This window comes from Hyperoodon ampullatus, assembly GCF_949752795.1.
Source record: "Hyperoodon ampullatus genome assembly, chromosome: 9".
Lineage (NCBI taxonomy): Eukaryota > Metazoa > Chordata > Mammalia > Artiodactyla > Ziphiidae > Hyperoodon > Hyperoodon ampullatus.
The window spans coordinates 101538931-101564430 of NC_136922.1; the positions used below are offsets into that span (position 1 = coordinate 101538931).

General features: G+C 40.8%; 1 protein-coding gene across 1 annotated transcript in view; it reads left to right on the forward strand.

Moving 5' to 3' along the window:
• Positions 1-828: 828 nt before the first annotated feature.
• The window catches only part of CUL1 (cullin 1), a gene marked incomplete at its 5' end in the record, with an annotated part of 83966 nt that continues 59294 nt past the window's right edge, over positions 829-25500 (forward strand). The window contains one exon of the mRNA XM_079711166.1: positions 829-968. Coding sequence (XP_079567292.1) covers positions 829-968 — 140 coding nt within the window. The remainder of the gene's footprint in view (positions 969-25500) is intronic.

Below are 25500 nucleotides of genomic sequence, written 5' to 3' on the forward strand. Positions count from 1 at the left end.
AGTGACTGGGAATTCACTGGTGGTCCAGTGGTTAGGACTCGGCACTTTCACTGCCGGGGCCCAGGTTCAATCCCTGATTGCGGGGAACTAAGATCCCACGAGCCGCCAGGCGTGGCACCAAAAGCGGGGGTGGGGAGGTGAGTGGGGCACAGTGACCATTTCCCTCACCTTCAGCCTCAGCAACATTTGCATTTTGCCAGATGCTAAGTGAAAAGTGTTTTAAATTCACAGGTAACTAGTGAGATTGAATGTTTGGCTTTTTGTACTAGCTATTTGTGTTTCTCTTTCTGGAAATTTCCTTTGCCTTTTTCCTTTGAGTTTGTCTTTCTAACTGTTACGTAGGTCAAGTAATATAGTTTAAGTTTTGATACCTTTCGAAGGCCTGCAAATAACATGTTGGTTGTGCTTGTGTCCGTTTTACCCAGCTTTTCTTGTGAGCACTAATAGTCATAATGATTTTGAACTAAACGTCTCCGTAAGCACACACAGACGGTGTAATATGAGTGTGTTTCCACACAGAAAGAGAAACACTCTGGATTAGAGTGGTACCTCCTGAGGCCTGCACACTATTTCTGCTGTGTGGCAGGCATCCTATCCCACCCCCGCTCCCACCCCAACGCAGGATGTTGAAAAAGGATTAATTAGTTCCCTTTATTTCTTCTTCAGGTTTGCCTGCAATGAGATTTCATTCTCTGCCTTTAAAGGACGTCCTTTCTGAACTGCTGTGAATAAACTTGGAATGATACTGTATATTTTCATCTAATGGAGAAGTAGCTGTACCTTGAATAAGGATTGCTGCACTGGACGACTTCAGAATATTACTCAACAATGTCATCCAACAGGAGTCAGAATCCCCATGGTCTGAAGCAAATTGGCCTTGACCAGATCTGGGACGACCTCAGAGCTGGAATCCAGCAAGTGTATACCAGACAAAGTATGGCAAAATCCAGATACATGGAACTCTACACGTATCCTCCTGCTTGAGCTGTGATTGATGTGCTTAGGATTTTGATTATTTACTGGTCTGATCTGTGAGTTGTTAGAAATTTTACGTCACGTGTTCTCTTCCAGTTCATCCTGTAATATAAGATTCGTTTTTTGCTTTAAAAGTTAACTCATTTACTCTTCTTTGTTTTGAGCAGAGGTGAAATTGGCTACTTGGTAGTCTAAAGCAGTGCTGTTCAGGACAGCAGCCTGTAGTGGCCCGTGGCTGTTTACATTTGAAATCATTAGTCGTGGTAGCCGTGTTTTCCAGTGCTCAGTAGGTAATAGACTACTTTTATCATTGCAGGAAGTTCTGCTGGACAACACTGGTTAAAGCCGGGGAGCATTGGTTTCGATATTGTGCCGGGCTGCCTTCATGCTATGGGGGCAGAGTGGAATAGCTTGCATCAGAAATGGTCTGATCCACGAAGGTGTGTGTTTACTGTCTGGTCCTTTATGGGACGGGTTTGCTGACTCCCGTCTAAAGGGTCACCACATAGAGCAAAAGTTGTACTGTTATGGCCTTGTTTTACAAATAATGTGTTCAAGTGTTTCACTCACTGTTATGTGGTCCACGATGGGTGCAGGGGACCGCTGTGTGCTACGGAGGCTACAGTCGGCCCTCCTGATCCGCAGATGCGCAACTCCAACTGTGCTAGCCACTTTACGTAAGGAACTTGAGCATCCACGGGTTTCGGTATTGCTGGCGGGGAAGGTTCCTGGAACCTGTCCCCCACAGGTATCGAGGGACGCCTGTACTCCAAGACATACTATTTAACTTGTAGAGTTTCTTGATTCCATTCAAATACAAGAGGTTGCAATTTAAGCTAACTCACCAAAGAGCAGGTTGCTGGTTCTAGGAGTTTAAAGTTGCCAGTTCAGTGGAGGTTTAAGTAACTCTTTAATATGTATCAGTGACTATCAATGCGATATTCCAGTATGCCCTCAACTATGCTAATGTTTTGTAATCTGAAAAAATTAACCTTAATTTAAATAGATATGAAACTATATGTCTATCTCTAAATTTAAACCTTACTGTAAGTATGTATACATATTCATAAATGTGTATATACTTACACTGTAGAATACTTCTAAAAAAACAGCTTTAGTGAAATATAATTCACATACCCAAAAAGCTCACCCCTTTCTAAGTGTACAATGCAGCAGTTTTAAGTACAGTCCCGTGTTGTGCACGCGTAACCGCTGTCTAAATTTAGAGTATTTTCATCACCGCCCTGTCCCCCCACAAAGACACTCTGCACCCATATTAGAAGTCACTTCCCATCCTGTCCTCCCCCAGGCCCTGGCACCTGCTAACCTACTTTCTGTCTCTGTGAATTTGCCTGTTCTGGACATTTCACATAAATGGAATCACACAGTGTCTGGCCTTTGTGATTGGCTTCTTTCGCTTAGCATCATGTCTTCAGGCTTCATCCTTGTAGCACGTGTCAGCACATCATTCCTTTTTACGTCTGGGTTGAATGCATAGTCCATATTTTGTTTATCCATCAGTAATGGATATCTGGGTGGTTTCTCCTTTTTGGCTATTATGAATATTGTATATGAGTTTCTGTGTGGACACGTGTTTTTAATTCTCTTAGATGTATATGCAGGAGTGGAACTGCTGGGTCGTGATATGTAGAATGCTTTTAAGGACAGTAGAATCTTTGCAGATGAGAGGATATTGACCCACTCAAGAGGGTTGTGGCTTGCTAGGTATGATGGGTGGTGGTTGTTGTTTTCTAAATTCTTGTAAGTAATAGATATAAAGATGGTGATTCCAGTTGTGAGATGATAAGGCACTTAGTTGGATTCCTGGTGTGCAAACAACAGGGGAGCACTAGTGTAGACATCATGGACATTTAGCTGCTGGTTTGTCTCTGGGGAATTTATTAGTTGTAATTTTTGACCAACTCAGATTGGTCCTTAGCCCAATCAAATGTTTTGCTTTTAGAACTCTGAGAAAGTAGAGACTTGTCTGCTTGCTGCAATTACTAAATTATTTTATTCTACAAATAATTATGATTTGTAGTTCTGACACCTTCAATTTTAATTTTTTTAGGAATAGTATTAAATTGAGTATTATTCTTCCAGTTTTGTCTGAGAAAATAATAACTGCATATATTTAATAGGAGTGGAGAGTCTGAACTGAGTCTAAAGCACCTGACTTTAATTCTTTAGATACTATGAAATAATATCCATGAAATCACAGCTACCATTTGAGTCCTGTGTGTCAGACATTGTGCTAAGAACCGTCTACATGTTATTTAAGGCTTACGTCACCCACGGGGGTTGGTGGTAGTAGCCCTCCTCTAGTGCTGTCAGAAACCTGATCTCCAAAAGGCAAGTAACTTGCCTAGTTGTTATAGCAACCATTGGGCAGTGATGATGCCTGTCTAAAATTCTTAGTAGCCTGAATATAGAAACTGCCTTTATCCACTCACTATATGGCCTTCAGATTTTGTATGTGAATGAATCACTGTTCCCAAAGTATTTTCTATATTTTTCTTACGAAGTTCCAAAGAAGAGGGTTTGAACAACTCTTAATTATTAACTTTTAGGATACAGATGAAACAGAATGTCTATTTGTATTTATTAATTTAATTACTGAAAATCATAAAATTTTATTCCCCCCTTTACCTGCATCTTTAACATCAGTGTTATTTTTCCTAAGTAGAACTTGAGTCATCTGACACAGTTTTCTAGAACACATCTACACTTCCATTTCAGTTATTTAGCATACAGTATTTTTGGAAACTGTGTGTCGCCATACCGCAGTTTTATCCCAGCCTCAGTTTACATAACAGTATTTTTAAAAGTTTTCTCTTTCGGGTGTATGTGCAGCCTCCCATGTAACCGCTTAACTGCATCGCCCTTTAAAATAATCTCCCCGGCTGGTCTCCGGTGACAGATGATTTAACACTTTGGATTGTGAGGTTGTGTTTCAGGCTGGGAGGTACTTTCGGTCCCAGGAAGAAGGAGCAGACTGTGCATCTCCCTGCTGTAGTGTCACCCTTCAAAGTCCTGGCCTTATCAGGAGCTGGTGAGGGAGAGTGGGTCAGAAAGAGAGGAGGGGGAAACTGCCCGAGAGAAAAATGAGGGCTCCTTTCCCCATAATTGTAGCCAGTAGCTAACAGCTAGATTTTTAACCCTTGGTTCATCCTGGAGGGCCATGTGACATGTTTTCTAGAGAAAAGTAACCTACTTCTGGATGTGAAACATATTCTTTGAGCTTTTAGGAACCTCTGGCATTTATTGGTGCTATAACAAGAAGGTGGGTTAAACATAAACATTTTTCTTGATTTTTCAACTCAGAATGGCGAAGGAAAGAGAAGGGAACTTGGGGAAAGAAAAAAAAAAAAGTCCCAGAACATCTACAGCCAGAAAGATCTAGTTCAATTAACTTTGTTTCTGGCCATTTCACAGACGTTTCCTTTTTCTTCTAAAGTTTAGCCGGAAGCTCTTGCTCCCCACTGTATGTCTGTTCAGCACTTATATTCGGTTCTGATTTTCTAGGACGTCTTAGGTATGTAGAGTTACAATGCAGCAACTTTTTTTTCTTTTTTTTTTTTGTAGTAAAATATAGGAGTACATTCTCTGCCGGTGGGTAAATAATGGTAGGTTTCCTTTCTCTTGAACTTGAAATAGGTAATGAAGTTTCCTGTTCAGTTTCTTGACACCAGTATGTTCCCGGTGTCGTGCCCAGCTCAGAGAGCAGGCCTGGGTCCTGACTCGCAGGCAGATGTTGGTGAAGGGAGTACAGTGTGATGAGGGGACCCCTGTGGCATAACCGAGAACAGCCGGTCTGGTCTAGTCTAGTCTAGACATCAGGCCATCTGGTTAAGTTTGTTGGTTTTGCTAGGCCCCAGGTCTACCTGCTTCTCACTTCCAGGTCAAAATTCTTTTGTTCTGAAGTCATTATTCATCTCAAGTCATAATTTTAGCTTCCCTTGGAGTCAGTTTAGACTTCCATGGTGATGTCTTCTTTTTTTTCTCTCCGCCTGCCTTAGTTCTCAGAAGCTTAAAAGTGGCTGTTTTTCTCCCTGTAGTGCTGTGAGCTGAATTAGTTTATTCTGTTTTCTTAGCCTGTTTTTTCAAAGTTCTTTTTCCCGGACCAGTACACCAAGGATCACATTCCTGTTTCCTAGCCTTGACTGCACCTCTCAGTAAGTTATAACACAGGTGCATTCAGAATTCAGTTCATCTCTGTCCCGATACTCTGTGACAAAGTTCACCATCACTGGGGCTGGGGCACTTACTCACCCAGGCGAGTCTGCCGGGCCCCTGGCAGCCTGCATCGTAGGCCTTGCAGTGTTGACACGCCAGGATGTGCTGGTCCTGTTGCAGCTCATCACCTGCCAGCTAGGCCATCGCGTCACTATGCTCAGGTCGCCGGCTCCTCTGCAGGAGCTGTGAATGCAAGGCCAGTATTCCAGGTGGCGGCCTTTCTTCTTGGCCTGCCTGCTCCAGAGTTCTCTTTCCTTTATAGAAACTCAGTCTTGTAGAAAATCAGATCAAACAGAAAGAGTCACAAATTGTTTTCACAATAGATTAATAATGATCCATGTCCATTTTGAAATAACCACGTAGGCAGTGAAGGTATTTGGACATTTTTCATCTTGTATACTTTTTATTCAGGAGTCTTACATTCGTCTGATTTTGCTCACCTAATGAGCATGGCTTACAGCAAATAAACCTAAATGTACAGAAGTATTTTTTCCAAATGTATGCGACTGTTCATACATATATATATGTCCATACTTTTAGAGTATGGTTCTGAAGGATGTAACTGGTTCACAGAAACAAGAAATGCAAATGGTCAGTAAGCATATAGGAAAATTTTCAACCTCTTAATTATTAAAGAAATGAAGAATTAAAATTTTTTTTAACTTATCATGTTGAAAACATTTTTAAAGAAATGGTTGTAGCCAGTGTTGGCCAGAGTGAAGGGAGTTGGAGCCCCTACAGTCAGGTGGGAGTGTTAGTTTGCTATGATCTTTCTGGAGAAATTTAGAAATATAAAGACATAAAAATGTACTTTGGTCTGGTGATTTTTTAACTTTTAATTCTGTCCTAAGGAAATAGTTGTGTCCAAATTGTATGTGCAAGGTTGTTCGGAATACTTTAATAATAGGAAACAACAGAAAACAACCTCAGCCTTCACCATTAAGGACTTGGTATAAAATAGCCATAAACAGCCATTAAAAATTCATGGAGGACTATTCATTGACATGTAATAATGTCCGTAATAACGGGGAAAGCAGGGTAGGAAGTGGTCTGTGTGCTGTGAACCCTCAACGGCATCCTCTCTGCTTTTGAAAAGCTTTCCGTAGTATTGAAAGCGGCTCTCTGTATGTATTGGGCTTATAGATGATTAAAAAAAAAAAACAACTGATCTGTGCTTTCTAGATTTTCAGTATAGAACATGCATTTTAAAATACAGTTATTTAGTTTTTGCTGGTTTTCCTTATGCAAATATAGGTCCTAGTTATTATACTTACTTGCAAAATTCTCTCTACCTTTCATTACTGACATTGTACTATTAAAATAGTTTATGGGATTGAGAAATTGTATCTATCTTTGAGAGAGAACCCACAGAAATGATAATTGTATTGCATAGTTGTCTCTAGAAGCAACTTTTTTGGTTTATTAGTATAAATGTGGTATTTCAGCTTTTTTCTTCTAAATCTGATGCATAGTGTATATACTTAGAGCACTTTGAGCGTTGTTAAAACAAATTTTATAGTTAATCACAGTCCATTGCGTGGAGTCTCTGCCTTTGAAATAAATGTGAACTTATTTGCTTCATCTGGGATTTTCCTTTTCAATGCTGTACCTACCACAGCCTAGAGAGAACTTGATTCTTTTATAACTTTGCAGGCGACAGTGCGGGATGGCAGGCAGGCCTGCCTCTCCTGCCACTGGCTGCAGGTGGGACGTTTGTTGACATGAAGATAGGAAGTATTTTCAACACAACTTTTAGTGCAGAGCCTTTCCAAATGATTTTAATACAAGCAATTGCTTAAATTTCCACTAAGTTCAGTTGGATAAAGAAGTGGTAGTAGAAAGTGGTTCCGTTCTGTTTAGTTTTGCTTCTTTAATTGACTTTTCTTTTAGTAAATGAAAATGGCTTGAGTTTGGTAGTAACTAAAAGTCACAAACTGATTCCCCAGATGTGTTGACTTTATGTAGACGGCCTGGTGCTGTGTTGTAACAGACAGTGGGGGCATCTGCCTTATCCTAAAGCATTTACAGGCTTCCTTGGCCTCACAGCTGGGACAGCATGTCATCACACACAGCACCTGGGATGACAGCAGCAGGGCGGGCACCCAGGAGATGGCTGCATGTCACCCGACCCCTTTCGCGGTGACTTGTCCCAACCAATCATGCAAAAAGTGTGTTTTGGCAAATGATGGAGCAGTTCTAGGATACGGAGGAGTCATAGGCCCGTTTCGGAGGCAGAACCAGGCTCGGCTCTTGAACGCCAAGTGCCGCCAGGCCACCGTGCCATCCTGGCCGCCTGCAGACAGAGACCCCAGGTGTCTGCCTAGGGTCCCACTTACTGTCCGCCTCTGGCCGTGTTGCCAAAGGAACTCTTCCAGGGAACCTTTTGAAAACAAGTTCAAAGTTTTAAAAGTCAGAAACGGGAGTTTGTCAGGCTCTCGCTGACTTAGTGTAAAACAACCAACCCAGTGACTACTGAAGGAAACTTGTATTTAATTGCCTGTTAGGTTTTTAGTTTACCTTTACCTCTTGAGGGTTTTTTCCCCTTATTTCCTCTTAATTCCCATATTTAACTTTTCTTCATATTCTATTTTATTTTTGCTTTAAAAATCATTTTAGACCTGACCATTTTACCTTAAAATCTGAGTCATATTTACTGAATTTTTACAGTCATCACTTAGAGTCAATGCCTTGTTGACACGCAGCTGCCCGTGTCGGAAGGGCGGTTGGTACAGGTGGGCTTGGGGCGGGGGGACTGCAGGAGGAGCCCCCGCTGTTCAGCCAGAAGCCTGAGGTCAGTGGTTTCCCGCAGTGGAATGAACCACCCCCAGCAATCACGGGCCACGCCCCTTCCAGAGCCCCCTCAGGCCCGGCTGGTCCTCCCCGTCCAGGTGACACGCGGGACGTACCAGTGACGTGTGTGGATGGCCGGTCCCCTGCACAGATGACTTCTCCCTGCAGCTTCTTTTTTTTTTTTTTAATTAAAAAAATTTTTTTTTAATTTATATTTTTTTGGCTGCATTGGGTCTTCGTTGCTGCACGCGGGCTTTCTCTAGTTGTGGCGAGCGGGAGCTACTCTTAATTGCGGTGCACGGGCTTCTCATCACAGTGGCTTCTTTTGTCGCGGAGCACGGGCTCTCGGCGTGTGGGCTCAGTAGTTGCGGCGTGCAGGCTCAGTAGTTGTGGCACACGGGCTTGGTTGCTCCACGGCATGTGGGATCTTCCCAGACCAGGGCTTGAACCCTTGTCCCCTGCATTGACAGGCGGATTCTTAACCACTGCGCCACCAGGGAAGTCCCCTCCCTGCAGCTTCTGATGCACATTAGAAGTCTGCTTTTTCCTTTTCTGATAGCATTTCCCCACACAGTTAATTTTAAAGCCAAGAAAAAAACACTACAAAGTGAAGATTGCACATCATTAAAGCTCCGTGGGTCTGTCTGGGTGGGAGGCCATGGGTCTCGCCTTTCTGCTGACGCAGCCTGGGCTCAGAGCGCAGCTGGTGCCGTTCTTCTGTGAAAGGCGTTCACGACTCCCTCAGAAGCATCCACCGGTTGGTATCTTCCTGATAAACTTTGTGTCAGTTTCCTCTTCAGGAAAACAGCCAGCATGGGCCCCCAGGCCAGCATCTCCTATGAGGACTAGTCGGGCTTCGGGCTGAAGTCTTCCACAGTCAGACACAACTACCCATTTGGGGGCTTTTTAATAATTTTTGTCTTTTAGACAAATAATCCTGTGGTTAAAATCTAGAAGTTTAAAAGGACACACAGTGAAAAGTACGAGGTCTTTCCATCCACATGTCGTTCATGTCTCTCAGCCCCCGGGCAGTCCCTGCACTGCTGTCTTGGGTACATCTGTCTGAGTGTTACCTACACACACATACATCATACAGAAAACGAGTATCTGTATGTAACTTAGAAATAACCTTTAACAGCATTTCCCAAGTGTAAGTAAACATGTACCTGTGATGGTTCCCTGGTCATTAGGCTTTGCAAAGCACTTGCTCTGAAGCCTCCCCGTGAGTGTGAGAAACGGTCCCGTCGTGATACCATTTCTGGCTTATATCTGAGCACTTGTAATTGTTCTTGTGTGCTCTGGAGACAGACGTCTTTGTTAGAGACAATAGGAAAATTCATTTTTCCTTGATTCCTTTGATAATATTTGTACTTTAGTCAGGAGTAGGAATTGCCTTAACAGTTAGATCTGTTACTTAAATGCTATTAGAAATGCGGAAGATAAATACTCTGAAACTGGAATTAATTTTGGCAGGTAGCCCTCCAGATGTGAAATATGTTCATTTCTAATAATGCATGGTTATTTGTTTAAGTAAGTTTTAGGACTCTGACTTAGACACTATAATTTTGTATCCTGTCTTTTTTTTTTTTTTTAAATAAATAAATTTATTTATTTATTTTTGGCTGCATTGGGTCTTCGTTGCTGCACGCGGGCTTTCTCTAGTTGCAGTGAATGAGGGCTACTCTTCGTTGTGGTGTGAGGGCTTCTCATTGCGATGGCTTCTCTTGTTGCAGAGCATGGGCTCTAGGTGCGTGGGCATCAGTAGTCGTGGCACACGAGCTTAGTAGTTGTGGCTCGCGGGCTCTAGAACGCAGGCTCAGTTGTTGTGGTGCACGGGCTTAGTTGCTCCGCGGCATGTGGGATCTTCCCGGACCAGGGCTTGAACCCATGTCCCCGGCATTGGCAGGCGGATTCTTAACCACTGCGCCACCAGGGAAGTCCTGTATCCTATCTTATTTTTCTGTTCTGTAAATATTATTTGGGCTTGTTGTTTTTTGTTTTTTGTTTTTTTGCGGTACGTGGGCCTCTCACTGTTGTGGCCTCTCCCGTTGCAGAGCACAGGCTCCAGACACGCAGGCTCAGCGGCCATGGCTCATGGGCCCAGCCGCTCTGCGGCATGTGGGATCTTCCCGGACCGGGGCACGAACCCATGTCCCCTGCATCGGCAGGCGGACTCTCAACCACTGCGCCACCAGGGAAGCCCTGGGCTTGTATTTTTAATTTTTCTGTTACGTTTCAGGTCTTCTCATAAGCTATCTCAAATCCCCAATGAAGTGGTTGGAGGGGGATGTGTGTGTGTGATGGAATATTTGATGGTCTCGTTTCATGAATTAGGAAGTATATTATGATGGATAGTACAGAGGGGATGCTCAGAGGAGGAGGGAGAAGGATTCTGACACTTCCAAGGCTGGAAAGTTTCAAGAACTAGTAGAGGTTAAGTGGGCCTCAAAGGATGAGTATAGGTAAGGAGAAACAAAGGGGTAAAAGTCTTGCAGAGTTTTGCCGGGTGGAGAAAGATGAACGTGAAAGTGGGAAGCAGCACTTTGAGAGAACACGACGCTGGTCAGCTTGAATAGATGCTGTAAGAATGGCTGCACAAGTTAGTTTAACTGGCTTTGATAAAGAGTGACACCAGATTCCGGTGAACCTTGAATACCAGGTAAATGAGTTTGTTTGTTTGTTTTAAAGTGTTGTAGGTCCATAGAGATGGATATATGCCTTGATAACTAATGACTTTAGGAGGATGAATCTGGAAACCAAATGGGATTAAAACAGGAAAGAGATCAAAGGCACAGAAAGTCCAACTTGGTTTTAGTAATCCAAGTGTGATGTTGTGTAAGTTCTGAACTAGGGTAGAAACAGGAAATAAAAGGAGCAAATTTCTGGGCTTCTGGTTGAAGATGAAATTTATGTTTTGACTTTCTCATTTGTGACATCACTAAAATGATAGTAAAATAATTTTTAAATCAATGAAGACAAAGAATGGAAGACAACAGACATCATAGATGAGAATTTAACAATTTGTTTTTGGAGAATGAAAAGCAGATAGAGTCACAGTACTGATCACCAGGGTATAGGAAGCCTCGCTTTAGAGGGTACATCCCCAGAGGAGGATGCTGGCGAGAGCACCACTGGCCCTGCCGGACTGGAGAAGCTTGGGACCTGAAGGCTCCGGTTTGGCAGAAGGTGGAGGCGTGAGACTGGGCAGTGCTTGGGAGGTGAGGGATGGATTCAAAATCTGTGAAATTAAAAGCCTGTCATTTCCCTCTACTCAGGTATAGAACACATGGTAGTCAAGAGTCTGCATCCCAAGCAGAAGATTTGTTGCTTCTATTTAGAACACATTGAATGGGACCACTGCAGACACTTGGGAACAGGAGGCCTAGCAGAGGTGGTCATGAATAGGAGGCAACAACAGTGGCTGTGATAGAAAGTTGGCCTTTAGAGTGACTGGTCCCTAATTCCATATATTCAGAATACTGGTGGTGATGCTGGAGACAGTGCTCTGGAAAAATTGAACAGCGCTGAAAAGTAAATGCATTTATTGACATGAAAGGTGAGCCGTTCAGAACTGTGGCCCACCAGCCCCACTCAGGCCAGTGGTGTTTCCAGTTAGTTTTTTAGTACCTTATCGTTATGAGTACTAAGGATTGATAGTCATATGAAAGAACAGAATACACACACAAAGAATAAAAGGGAACAGGAAGAAACTGGTAATACAGGCAAAAGAAGAATATGTTTTAAAAAGTAACATTGTCTGATATGAGAAGCTTCTCATTATGACAGTAAGTTAGGAACAGGATGCTGTAAGGAAAGAGCTCACATTTGAAATGGTGACTGAGATTTTAAAAAGAAGAACAATCGAAGACCTAGAAGGACAGTAAAGAGTAAAATAAAAGGACAAGTAGCTTTGGAGACAGGAGTCACCCAGGAGGCCTAATATCTGACTGTTAGGAATTCTAGAGAGAAACAGGGGAAGAAGATTTTTTTTGGATTTATAATATTTTTAATAGAGAGTGAAAAATAACTTCCCAGAACTGAAGGTGCTATATCTCTAGTGCCCAAGATAATAAAGGAAGAAAAGATCGATCCCACAATTTCTGTGCACAGAGAATTAAGAGATATCCATCAACCTGTGGACTGAATTTGAGAACAGGATGCAGTTCTTCCTGGATTAGTGTCGCCCAGTGGGTCTAGAGAGCAGTCTGTCTAAACTGAAGCTAGAAGACCGGGTAGCTGTTGCAATTGCTGCCGGAATTAAGACCATGAGTGTGTTGAGTGGAACCCAGCCTTCAGTTGCCAAGAGTAGCATGTGAGGCATATCAGAAGCCCTAAGCCTGTCATTAGGAAGAGGCACAGTTAAGGAAAATGAACATAATTTAGCAGCCTCAAATATTGAAATAGTTGGAGTCTGACCACCTGTCTTAAGTGATTAGCCTATCACAGTGTAATTAGCCAGAGCACCGTTATTACAGCAAGTCTTAATAAAAGGACCAAAGTGGTACACAGGCATTTGTTCAGCAGTTTTACGAATGACTGGTTTTGTATCTTTGCTTTTGATTTTAGGTAATAAAGCATATCTAATTGTCTTTAGCAAATGACATCAGAGGCTCAAGTGTTCTTTATGTTTTGTTTTGAAGGTTGTTATATGTTATTTTCTGTCTTGGAGTTTTCAACCTTTTATTTATTTTTGATAAATTTATTTATTTATTATTTTTTGACTGCATTGGGTTTTTGTTGCTGCTCAGGCTTTCTCTAGTCGTGGCGAGCGGGGGCTACTCTTCATTGCGGTGCAAGGGCTCCTCACTGCAGTGGCTTCTCTTGTTGCAGAGCGCGGGCTCAGTAGTTGTGGCTTGCGGGCTCTAGAGCACAGGCTCAGTAGTTGAGGCACACGAGCTTAGTTGCTCCGTGGCATGTGGCATCTTCCCAGACCAGGGCTCAAACCCATGTCCCTTGCATTGGCAGGTGGATTCTTAACCACTGCACCACCAGGGAAGTCCCTCAACCTTTTATTATAAAAAATTTCAAACATACAAAGAAGTCAAAAGAATTTTAGAGTGAAGACCCATTTAACTGAACTTGCTTAATTACATATCTGTCTATCCTGAATCCCCATATCCATCCATCCATTTTATTTCATACATTTCAGGGTAAGCTCTAGACATCAATACACTTCTCCCTAAATGCTTAGGCATGTACATCATTGGAGTTTGATATTTGTTTATAGTTTCCAGTAGGTAAGTTTTGACTAACACATTTGCCCAAGTAACCCAAAGCCCTACCAAGATACAGGGCATAATCATCCCCACAGAAAGTTCCTTAATGCTTCCCAGTTAATCCTGGCCTCCCCCAAGGCAACCACCATGGATTAGTTTGGCCTGTCCTAGAAGTTCATCTAAAGGAGAGTGTGTACCAGGTGGTGCAAAGGAAGTGTGTACCACTTCACGTAAGGCTGCTTTCACTCGATATTTTTGAGATTTATCCATGTTATCGTAAGTAGCAGTAGTTTCCTACCCCCCTTTTTTTCTGCTGAGTAATATTCCGTTGTATGAATATGACAGTTTCTCAATTCATTCTTCTAATGACAGATACCTGGGCTGTTTCCAGGTTTTGGCTGTAATGAATAAAACTATGAACATCTAAGTGGAGATCTTTTATATCTCTTGGGCAAACACACAGCAGTGGGATTGCTGGAATGTATGGTAATAGTATGTTTAACTTTATAAGAAACTAGCCAACTGTTTTTCCAAAGTGACTGTATCATTTTGAATTCATGTGAGCAGTGTTTCTGAGTTCTAGTTGTCCTACAGTTTTGCCAACATCTGCTCGGAATGTCATTCTCTTTAATTTCAGCCATTCTTGTGGGAGTGTTGTAGTACCTCCTGGTTTTAATTTGCATTTCCCTAGTGATTAATGATGTTGAGTCCTTCTCATATGCTAGTTGACCATTTGTATGTCGTCTTTTGTAAAGTATCTGAGTCTTTTACCTTTTTTTTTTTTTTAAACTTTTGGATTAATATCCTTTTTATTATTGAGTTGTAGGAGTTCTTAATATATTTAGGATGCCAGCATTTTATCATATCATCAAGATATGTCTTGCTACTATTTTCTCCCAGTTTGAGGCTTGCTATTCCTGTTCTTAATGGTGTCTTTGAGTGAGCAAGTTGTTTTTATTTTGAGGAAACCTAATTTGTTTTATTTTCTTTTACAGTTATCATCCTCTGTGACCTATAAGAAACCTTTGCCTAGATGACAAAGATACTGTGTTTTCCTCTTGAGGCTTTATGGTTTGGGCTTTTACATTTAGGTCTATGATGCATCTTGAGTTAACTTTTGTGTGTGGTGTGAGGTAGGGCTTGAGGTTAATCTTTCCCCCACGTGGTTCTCCAGTTTTTCCAGCGTCATTTGTTTCCCCCAGTGTGTTGCTTTGGTGCCTTCGTTAAAACTAAGTCACAATATAAGTAGGTTCTATTTCTAGAATTCTGTTTCATTGATATGTATCCATCCTAAAGGAATGACATACTACTAATTTGATTTGTTTCTATTCTGTGCAGTATGTTTACATCTATATTCATGTGGGATTATTGGTTGGTGTTTTCGTTTTTTGTAATTTCTTAATTACTGTATGTATGAAAACTCTTGAAGTCAGGTAGTATAGGTCTTCCAACTTTGTTCTCCTACCCCAAGATTTTTGACTATTCTAGGTCCTTTGCATTTCTCTATAAATTTTATTGTCAGCTTGTCAATTTCTACCCTATAAGTTTCTGGATTACAATTGAGATTACATTGAATATTTTTTAATAGCAGTTTTATTGAGATACAATTCACATACCATACAATTCATCCATTTAAAATATACATTTTTTTCTTTATTTTTTATTTTATTTTTTGCTTTATAACAAATTTAATCAGTTATACATATACATATGTTCCCATATCCCCTCATTTCAGTGGTTTTCAGTATATTCACAGATATGTTCAATCATCACATTTTAGAACATTTTCATCATCTCAGAAAGAAACCTTGTACCCTTTAGTTATTACTCCCTTAGTCCCCCGCCTCCCTGCTGATCTACTTTTGGTCTATAGATTTGTCTGTTCTGAACGTTTTATGTAATGTAATCATATAATACGTGGACTGAAGTGTATGCCCCCCCCAAATTCATATGTTGAAGCCCTAACCCCAGTTTTATAGTATTTAGATGGGACCTTTAGGGAAATAAGATTAAGTGAGGTCATAAGGTAGGGCCCTGATCCTATGGGATTGGTGTCCTTATAAGAAAAGGAAAAAATACCAGAGAGCTCTCTCTCCAAGGACACAGGGAAAAGGCAGCCATCTGCAAGCCAGGAAGAGAGGCCTCACCAGAAACCAACCCTGGCACCTTCATCTCGCACTTCCAGCCTCTAGAACTCTGAGAAAATTAACTTCTGTTGTTTAAGCCACCCAGTCTGTGGTATTGTGTTATAGTAAACTGAGTAGACTAGTTTTGTGTCTGGCATCTTCCACTTTACCATGTTTTCAAGCCTCATCCATGTGGTGGCATACATAACTACTTCATTTGTTTTTATGGCCAAATAATATTCCACTGTATAGATATATTATATCTTGTTTATCCGTTCATCAATTAATGGACATTTGTGTTATTTCCACTTTATAGCTATCATGAATAGTGCTGCTATAAACATTTGTGTTTCTGTATGGTTATGCTTTTATTTCTCTTGGTTAGATACCTAGGAGTGGAATTTCTAGGTCAGATGGTAGGTCTATGTTTAACCATTTGCAGAACTGCCAGAATGTTTTCCAAACTGGATAATACCATTTTACTTTCCCACCAGCAGTGTGTGAGGGTTCCAGTTTCTCCACATCCTGACTAGCACTTGTTACCATCTGAGTTTTTTGATTCTAGCCATCCTAATGGGTATGAAGTGGTGTCTTATTATGGTTTTGATTTGCATTTCCCTGATGACTAATGATGTATCTATCGGCAATTTTTATACATTCTTCAGAGAAATGTCTGTTAAGAGCCTTTGCCCATTTTTTAATTGGGTTGTCTTTTTGTTATTGAGTTGTAAGAGTTTTTTACATACTCAAATAGTTTATCAGATAAATGATTGATAAATTGTTTTCTCCCAGTCTGTGGATTGTCTTTTCGTTTTCTTGATTGTGTTCTTTGACACGAAAAACTTTTAAATTTTGATAAAATCCAGTTCATTTTTTTCTTTGGTTGCTCATGCTTTTGATGTCATATATGAATCCCTTGCCAAGTACAAAGTCATGAAGATTTATTTTTATGTTTTCTTCTAAGAGTTTTATAGTTTTGGCTCTTAGTTCTAGGTCTTTGATCCATTTTCAGTTAATTTTTATATACGGTGTGAAGTAAAGGTCCCCCTTCATATATTTGCATGTCACTATATAGTTGTCCCAGCACCATTTGTTGAAAGACCATTTTCCCCCCATTGAATGGTCTTGGCACCCTTGTCAAAAATTAGTTGTCCACAGAGACATGGGTTTATATCTAGATTCTCAATTCTGTTCCATTGATATATGTGTCTATCCTATGCCAGTACCTCACTGTTTTGATTACTGTAATTTTGTAGTAAGTTTTGAAATTATGAAGTGTAAGGGCTTCCACTTTGCTCTTTTTCAAGATTGTTTTGGGTCCCTTGCAGTTCCATATGAATTTTAGAATCAGCTTGACACTTCCTACGAAGAAGTCAGCTGTGATTCTGATAGGGATTGTGGTGAATCTGTAGATCAATTTGTCATCTTAATCATAAGAAGTATTGTCATCTTAATCATGTCATCTTCACCTATTCTAGTGTAAGTATTTGAAGGTACAAATTTCCTTGTAAGGATTTTTAGCTTCATTCCACAAATTTTGATTTGTTGTATTTTCATTATCATTTAGTTCAAAACAATTTATGTCTTGTTATTTGTTCTTTGACCCTTGGGTTTTATAGAAGTGTGTTGTTTAGTTGGAAATATTAGAGGTTTTCCAGGGTAGCTTATTGTTGCAGATTTCTAATTCCATTTTGGTCAGAGAATAAACTCTATATGAGTTCAGTCCTTTAAAATGTATTGAGGGCCATGATGGCCCAGAAAACGGCCTATTTGGTGAGCATACAATGTACTGTTGAAAAGAATGTGAATTTGTTGGGTGTAGACTGGAGCAGGATCCTGTTGGCTTGTGGGAGATGATTATGCACATCTCTCCCCAACTCCCTGTCAGTGATGTCATGTTGGCAGCTTGAAATCCTCCATGGAGGGAGTCTTACCCCACAGATAGCTGCTAAGGCTACAGTCAGGGCTTTTTTCTTTTTTTCTTTCAGAGAGACAGTTTACTAGCATCCACTGGGTATAGAATTAGGTGAAGGCGATTGACAGTGTCAGTCAGGTCGTCTGTGTCATGACTACTTTCCCCCCTTCCCCGCCTTTGGTCTAGTTGCTGAGAGAGGGATTTTTAATCTTATCCTATGATTGTGGAATTGTCTTTTTCTCCCTTTAATTCTGTCAGATTTTGCTTCATGTATTTTGAAGCTCTGCTATTAGGAGAATGTACATTTATGATTATGTCCTCTTAGTAAACTGATCCTTTTATTATTATGAAATGTCCCTCTTATCTCTGGTAATATTTTGTTTTGTTGAAGTCTGTTTTGTCTGATATTGGTATAGTGTCTTCAGCCTTCTTATGCTTAGTGTTTGCATGATAATCTTTTTCCGTCTATTTACTTTCAATTTGTCTGTCCTTATATCTAAATTGTGTCTCTTCCATCAGCATATTGAAAGGTCTTGCTGTTTTGTCCCTTCTGATCATTTCTGCCTTTTGATTGTAGGTTTTAGTCTACTAACATTTATTATAAGTATTAATAGGTTGGTTTTTAGGCCTACCATCTTATTATTTTTTCTGCCCTGTAAAAAAATTTCTCTGTTCCTGCTTTCCTCTCTTCTTTTGGATTATTTGAAATTTTTCAGAATTGCATTTTAATATATCTGCTGGCTTTGTTAGCTGTTCCTCTGTGTGTGTGTGTGTGTGTGTGATTGCTCTAGGGAGTACAATATGTATCCTTTTATTTATTTTTTAATATGCTGCTTAGAGTTGATACTGAACGACATCACAGAAAACATAGAAACCTTGTAACTGCGGTGTTCCATTAACTGTCCCAAGCTCATCCTTTATATTACATCTAAATAGTTTTAAGACCCACAAGACAATATTATAAATTTTAGTTTTAAATCATTCTTTGTATTTTAAAGAATTAAGAAAAATCGTCTTTTATATTTGCCCAAATATCTACTATTTCTAATGCTCTTCATTCTTTTTTTTTTCTTTTTTTTTTTTTTTATTAGTTTCTGCTTTATAACAAAGTGAATCAGTCATACATATACATCTGTTCCCACATCCCCTCCCTCATGCATCTCCCTCCCTCCCACCCTCCCCATCCCACCCCTCCAGGCGGTCACAAAGCACCGAGCTGATCTCCCTGTGCTCTGCGGCTGCTTCCCACTATCTATCTACCTTACGTTTGGTAGTGTGTATATGTCCACGCCTCTCTTTCCCTTTGTCACAGCTTACCCTTCCCCTTCCCCATATCCTCAAGTCCATTCTCAAGTAGGTCTGTGTCTTTATTCCCGTTTTACCCCTAGGTTCTTCATGACATTTTTTTTTTTTTTAAATTCCATATATATGTGTTAGCATACGGTATTTGTCTTTCTCTTTCTGACTTACTTCACTCTGTATGACAGACTCTAGGTCTATCCACCTCATTACAAATAGCTCAGTTTCGTTTCTTTTTATGGCTGAGTAATATTCCATTGTATATATGTGCCACATCTTCTTTATCCATTCATCCGATGATGGACACTTAGGTTGTTTCCAGCTCCGGGCTATTGTGAATAGAGCTGCAATGAACATTTTGGTACATGTCTCTTTTTGAATTATGGTTTTCTCAGGGTATATGCCTAGTAGTGGGATTGCTGGGTCATATGGTAGTTCTATTTTTAGTTTTTTAAGGAACCTCCATACTGTTCTCCATAGTGGCTGTACCAATTCACATTCCCACCAGCAGTGCAAGAGTGTTCCCTTTTCTCCACACCCTCTCCAGCATTTATTGTTTCTAGATTTCTTGATGATGGCCATTCTGACTGGTGTGAGATGATATCTCATTGTAGTTTTGATTTGCATTTCTCTAATGATTAATGATGTTGAGCATTCTTTCATGTGTTTGTTGGCAGTCTGTATATCTTCTTTGGAGAAATGCCTATTTAAGTCTTCTGCCCATTTTTGGATTGGGTTGTTTGTTTTTTTGCTATTGAGCTGCATGAGCTGTTTATAAATTTTGGAGATTAATCCTTTGTCAGTTGCTTCATTTGCAAATATTTTCTCCCATTCTGAGGGTTGTCTTTTGGTCTTGTTTATGGTTTCCTTTGCTGTGCAAAAACTTTGAAGTTTCATTAGGTCCCATTTGTTTATCTTTGTTTTTAGTTCCATTTCTCTAGGAGGTGGGTCCAAAAGGATCTTGCTGTGATTTATGTCATAGAGTGTTCTACCTATGTTTTCCTCTAAGAGTTTGATAGTTTCTGGCCTTACATTTAGGTCTTTAATCCATTTTGAGCTTATTTTTGTGTATGGTGTTAGGGAATGATCTAATCTCATACTTTTACATGTCCCTGTCCAGTTTTCCCAGCACCACTTATTGAAGAGGCTGTCCTTTCTCCACTGTACATTCCTGCCTCCTTTATCAAAGATAAGTTGGCCATATGTGCGTGGGTTTATCTCTGGGCTTTCTATCCTGATCCACTGATCTATCTTTCTGCTTTTATGCCAGTACCACACTGTCTTAATTACTGTAGCTTTGTAGTATAGTCTGAAGTCAGGCAGCCTGATTCCTCCAGCTCCGTTTTTCGTTCTCAAGATTGCTTTGGCTATTCGGGGTCTTTTGTTTTTCCAAACAAATTTTGAAATTTTTTGTTCTACTTCTGTGAAAAATGCCAGTGGTAGTTTGATAGGGATTGCATTGAATCTGTAGATTGCTTTGGGTAGTAGAGTCATTTTCACAATATTGATTCTTCCAATCCAGGAGCATGGTATATCTCTCCATCTATTTATATCATCTTTAATTTCTTTCATCAGTGTCTTATAATTTTCTGCATACAGGTCTTTTGTCTCCTTAGGTAGGTTTATTCCTAGATATTTTATTCTTTTTGTTGCAATGGTAAATGGGAGTGTTTTCTTGATTTCATTTTCAGATTTTTCATCATTAGTGTACAGGAATGCCAGAGATTTCTGTGCATTAATTTTGTATCCTGCTACTTTACCAAATTCATTGATTAGCTCTAGTAGTTTTTCGGTAGCATCTTTAGGATTCTCTATGTATAGTATCATGTCATCTGCAAACAGTGACAGCTTTACTTCTTCTTTTCCAATTTGGATTCCTTTTATTTCCTTTTCTTCTCTGATTGCTGTGGCTAAAACTTCCAAAACTAGGTTGAATAAGAGTGGTGAGAGTGGGCAGCCTTGTCTTGTTCCTGATCTTAGTGGAAATGGTTTCAGTTTTTCACCATTGAGGACAATGTTGGCTGTGGGTTTGTCATATATGGCCTTTATTATGTTGAGGAAAGTTCCCTCTATGCCTACTTTCTGCAGGGTTTTTATCATAAATGGGTGTTGAATTTTGTCGAAAGCTTTCTCTGCATCTATTGAGATGATCATATGGTTTTTCTCCTTCAATTTGTTAATATGGTGTATCACGTTGATTGATTTGCGTATATTGAAGAATCCTTGCATTCCTGGAATAAACCCCACTTGATCATGGTGTATGATCCTTTTAATGTGCTGTTGGATTCTGTTTGCTAGTATTTTGTTGAGGATTTTTGCATCTATGTTCATCAGTGATATTGGCCTGTAGTTTTCTTTCTTTGTGACATCCTTGTCTGGTTTTGGTATCAAGGTGATGGTGGCCTCGTAGAATGAGTTTGGGAGTGTTCCTTCCTCTGATATTGTTTGGAAGAGTTTGAGAAGGATGGGTGTTAGCTCTTCTCTAAATGTTTGATAGAATTCGCCTGTGAAGCCATCTGGTCCTGGGCTTTTGTTTGATGGAAGATTTTTAATCACAGTTTCAATTTCAGTGCTTGTGATTGGTCTATTCATATTTTCTATTTCTTCCTGAGTCAGTCTTGGTAGGTTGTGCATTTCTAAGAATTTGTCCATTTCTTCCAGGTTGTCCATTTTATTGGCATAGAGTTGCTTATAGTAATCTCTCATGATCTTTTGTATTTCTGCAGTGTCAGTTGTTACTTCTCCTTTTTCATTTCTAATTCTACTGATTTGAGTCTTCTCCCTTCTTTTCTTGATGAGTCTGGCTAATGGTTTGTCAATTTTGTTTATCTTCTCAAAGAACCAGCTTTTAGTTTGGTTGATCTTTGCTATCGTTTCCTTCATTTCTTTTTCATTTATTTCTGATCTGATCTTTATGATTTCTTTCCTTCTGCTAACTTTGGGGGTTTTTTGTTCTTCTTTCTCTAATTGCTTTAGGTGCAGGGTCAGGTTGTTTACTCGAAATGTTTCCTGTTTCTTAAGGTGGGATTGTATTGCTATAAACTTCCCCCTTAGAACTGCTTTTGCTGCGTCCCATAGGTTTTGGGTCGTCGTGTCTCCATTGTCATTTGTTTCTAAGTATTTCTTAATTTCCTCTTTGATTTCTTCAGTGATCACTTCATTATTGAGTAGTGTATTGTTTAGCCTCCATGTGTTTGTATTTTTTACAGATCTTTTCCTGTAATTGATGTCTAGTCTCATAGCATTGTGGTCGGAAAAGATACTTGATACAATTTCAATTTTCTTAAATTTACCAAGGCTTGATTTGTGACCCAAGATATGATCTATCCTGGAGAATGTTCCATGAGCACTTGAGAAAAATGTGTATTCTGTTGTTTTTGGGTGGAATGTCCTATAAATATCAATTAAGTCCATCTTGTTTAATGTATCATTTAAAGCTTGTGTTTCCTTATTTATTTTCATTTTGGATGATCTGTCCATTGGTGAAATTGGGGTGTTAAAGTCCCCTACTATGATTGTGTTACTGTCGATTTCCCCTTTTATGGCTGTTAGTATTTGCCTTATGTATTGAGGTGCTCCTATGTTGGGTGCATAAATATTTACAATTGTTATATCTTCTTCTTGGATCGATCCCTTTATCGTTATGTAGTGTCCTTCTTTGTCTCTTCTAATAGTCTTTATTTTAAAGTCTATTTTGTCTGATATAAGAATTGCTACTCCAGCTTTCTTTTGATTTCCATTTGCATGGAATATCTTTTTCCATCCCCTTACTTTCAATCTGTATGTGTCTCTAGGTCTGAAGTGGGTCTCTTGTAGACAGCATATATATGGGTCTTGTTTTTGTATCCATTCAGCCAATCTGTGTCTTTTGGTGGGAGCATTTAGTCCATTTACATTTAAGGTAATTATTGATATGTATGTTCCTATTCCCATTTCCTTAATGGCTTTGGGTTCGTTATTGTAGGTATAGTCCTTCTGTTGTGTTTCTTGCCTAGAGAAGTTCCTTTAGCATTTGTTGTAAAGCTGGTTTGGTGGTGCTGAACTCTCTCAGCTTTTGCTTGTCTGTAAACGTTTTAATTTCTCCATCAAATCTGAATGAGATCCTTGCTGGGTAGAGTAATCTTGGTTGCAGGTTTCTCTCCTTCATCACTTTAATTATGTCCTGCCACTCCCTTCTGGCTTGTAGAGTTTCTGCTGAGAGATCAGCTGTTAACCTGATGGGGATTCCCTTGTGTGTTATTTGTTGTTTTTCCCTTGCTGCTTTTTTTTTTTTTTTTTTTTTTTTTTTTGCGGTACGCGGGCCTCTCACTGTTGTGGCCTCTCCCGTTGCGGAGCACAGGCTCCGGACGCGCAGGCTCAGCGGCCATGGCTCACGGGCCCAGCCGCTCCGCGGCACGTGGGATCTTCCCAGACCAGGACACAAACCCGTGTCCCCTGCATCGGCGGGCGGACTCTCAACCACTGCACCACCAGGGAAGCCCTCCCTTGCTGCTTTTAATATGATTTCTTTGTGTTTAATTTTTGACAGTTTGATTAATATGTGTCTTGGCGTATTTCTTCTTGGATTTATTCTGTATGGGACTCTCTGTGCCTCCTGGACTTGATTAACTATTTCCTTTCCCATATTAGGGAAGTTTTCAACTATAATCTCTTCAAATATTTTCTCAGTCCCTTTCTTTTTCTCTTCTTCTTCTGGAACCCCTATAATTCGAATGTTGGTGCGTTTAATGTTGTCCCAGAGGTCTCTGAGACTGTCCTCTGTTCTTTTCATTCTTTTTTCTTTATTTTTCTCTGCATCAGTTATTTCCACTATTTTATCTTCCACCTCCCTTATCCGTTCTTCTGCCTCAGTTATTCTGCTATTGATCCCATCTAGAGTATTTTTCATTTCATTTATTGTGTTTTTAATCGATGCTTGATTCATCTTTAGTTCTTCTAGGTCCTTGTTAACTGTTTCTTGCATATTGTCTATTCTATTTCCAAGATTTTGGATCTGGGAAATAGAATCTTTGATCAGCTTTACTATCATTATTCTGAATTCTTTTTCAGGTAGACTGCCTATTACCTCTTCATTTGTTAGGTCTGGTAGGTTTTTATCTTGCTCCTTCACCTGCTGTGTGTTTTTCTGCTTTCTCATTTTGCTTATGTTACTGTGTTTGGGGTCTCCTTTTTGCAGGCTGCAGATTCGTAGTTCCCGTTGTTTTTGGTGTCTGTCCCCCGTGGCTAAGGTTGTTTCAGTAGGTTGTGTAGGCTTCCTGGTGGGGGGGACTAATGCCTGTGTTCTGGTGGTTGAAGCTCGATCTTGTCTTTCTGGTGGACAGGTCCACGTCTGGTGGTGTGTTTTGGGGTGCCTGTGGCCTTATTATGTTTTTAGGTATCCTCTCTGCTAATGGGTGGGGTTGTGTTCCTGCCTTGCTAGTTGCTTGGCATAGGGTGACCAGCACTGTAGCTTGCTGGTCGTTGACTGAAGCTGGGTGCTGGTGTTGAGATGGAGATCCCTGGGAGATTTTCGCTGCTTGATATTATGTGGAGCTGGGAGGTCTCTTGTGGACCCGTGTCCTGAAGTTGGCTCTCCCACTTCAGAGGCACAGCACTAACTCCTGGCTGCAGCACCAAGAGCCTTTCATCCACCCGGCTCAGAATAACAGTGAGAAAAAGTAGAAAGAAATAATTAGTAGAAGAAAGAAAGAGAGATTGAAAGAAAGGAAGAAGGGAAGTAAGGAAGGAAGGAAGGAAGAAAGAAAGAAAGGAGGGAGGGAGGGAGGAAGGATGGAAAGAAAGGAAAGAAAGGAGGGAGGGAGGGAGGAATGAAAGCAAAAGGAAGAGTGAATGGAAGAAGAGAGGGAGGGAGGGAGGAAGGAAAGAAAGAAAGAAAGACAGGAGGGAGGGAGGGAGGGAGGAAGGAAAGAAAAAGAAAGTGGAAAGAGGAAGGGTGGGAGGGAGGGAGGGATGGAGGAAAGAAAAAGAAAGAAGGAAAGGAGGAGCGGAGGGAGGGAGGGAGGAAGGGAAGGGAGGAAAAAAAGAAAGAGCAGGTAAAGTAAAATAGAATAAAGTATGAAATATAGTAGCGTTATTAAAATTAAAAAGTAATTATTGAAAAAAAACACGGACCGAAAGAACCCTGGGACATATGGTGGAAGCAAAGCTATACAGAAAGAATCTTACACAGAAGATTACACATACACATTCACAAAAAGAGAGCAGGGGGAAAAATCAAAAATCTTGCTCTCCAAGTCCACCTCCTCGATTTGGGATAATTCGTTGTAAAAAGAGGAAAAGGGCGAAAAGTCTGAAATCTTGCTAAGTCCACCTCCTTAATTTGAGATAATTCGTTGTAAAAAGAGGGGAAAAAAGGGGGGGAAAGTCTTAAATCTTGTCCTCAAGGTCCACTTCCTCAATTTGGGATGATTCGCTGTCCATTCATGCACTCCACAGACGCAGGGCACATCAAATGGACCGTGGAGCTTTAATCCGCTGCCTCCGAGGCTGCACAGAGAGATTTCCCTGTCTCTGCTCTCACAGCTCCCGGGTCTCAGCCTTGGACCTGGCCCCGCCTCTGCGCGTAGGTCGCCGGAGGGCGTCCGTTCTTCGCTCAGGCAGGACGGGTTTAAAGGAGCCGCTGATTCGGGGGCTCTGGCTCACTCAGGCAGAGGGGAGGGAGGGGAATGCCCTCTCCTCGCGCACCAGGCAACAAAAGGGAAAAAAGTCTCTTGCCTCTCCGGTAGCTCCAGACCCTTTCCCCGGACTCCCTCCGGGCTAGCACTAACCCCTTCAGGGTCTCTTCCTGCCGCCAGCCCCAGACCTCTCCCTGCGCTCCGACTGAAAGCCGATACCCGAGCCTCAGCTCCCAGCCCCGCCCGCCCTGGCGGCCGAGCAGACAAGTCTCTCGGGCTGGTGTGTGCCTGAGGGCACCGATCCTCTGTGCCAAAATCTCTCTGCTTTG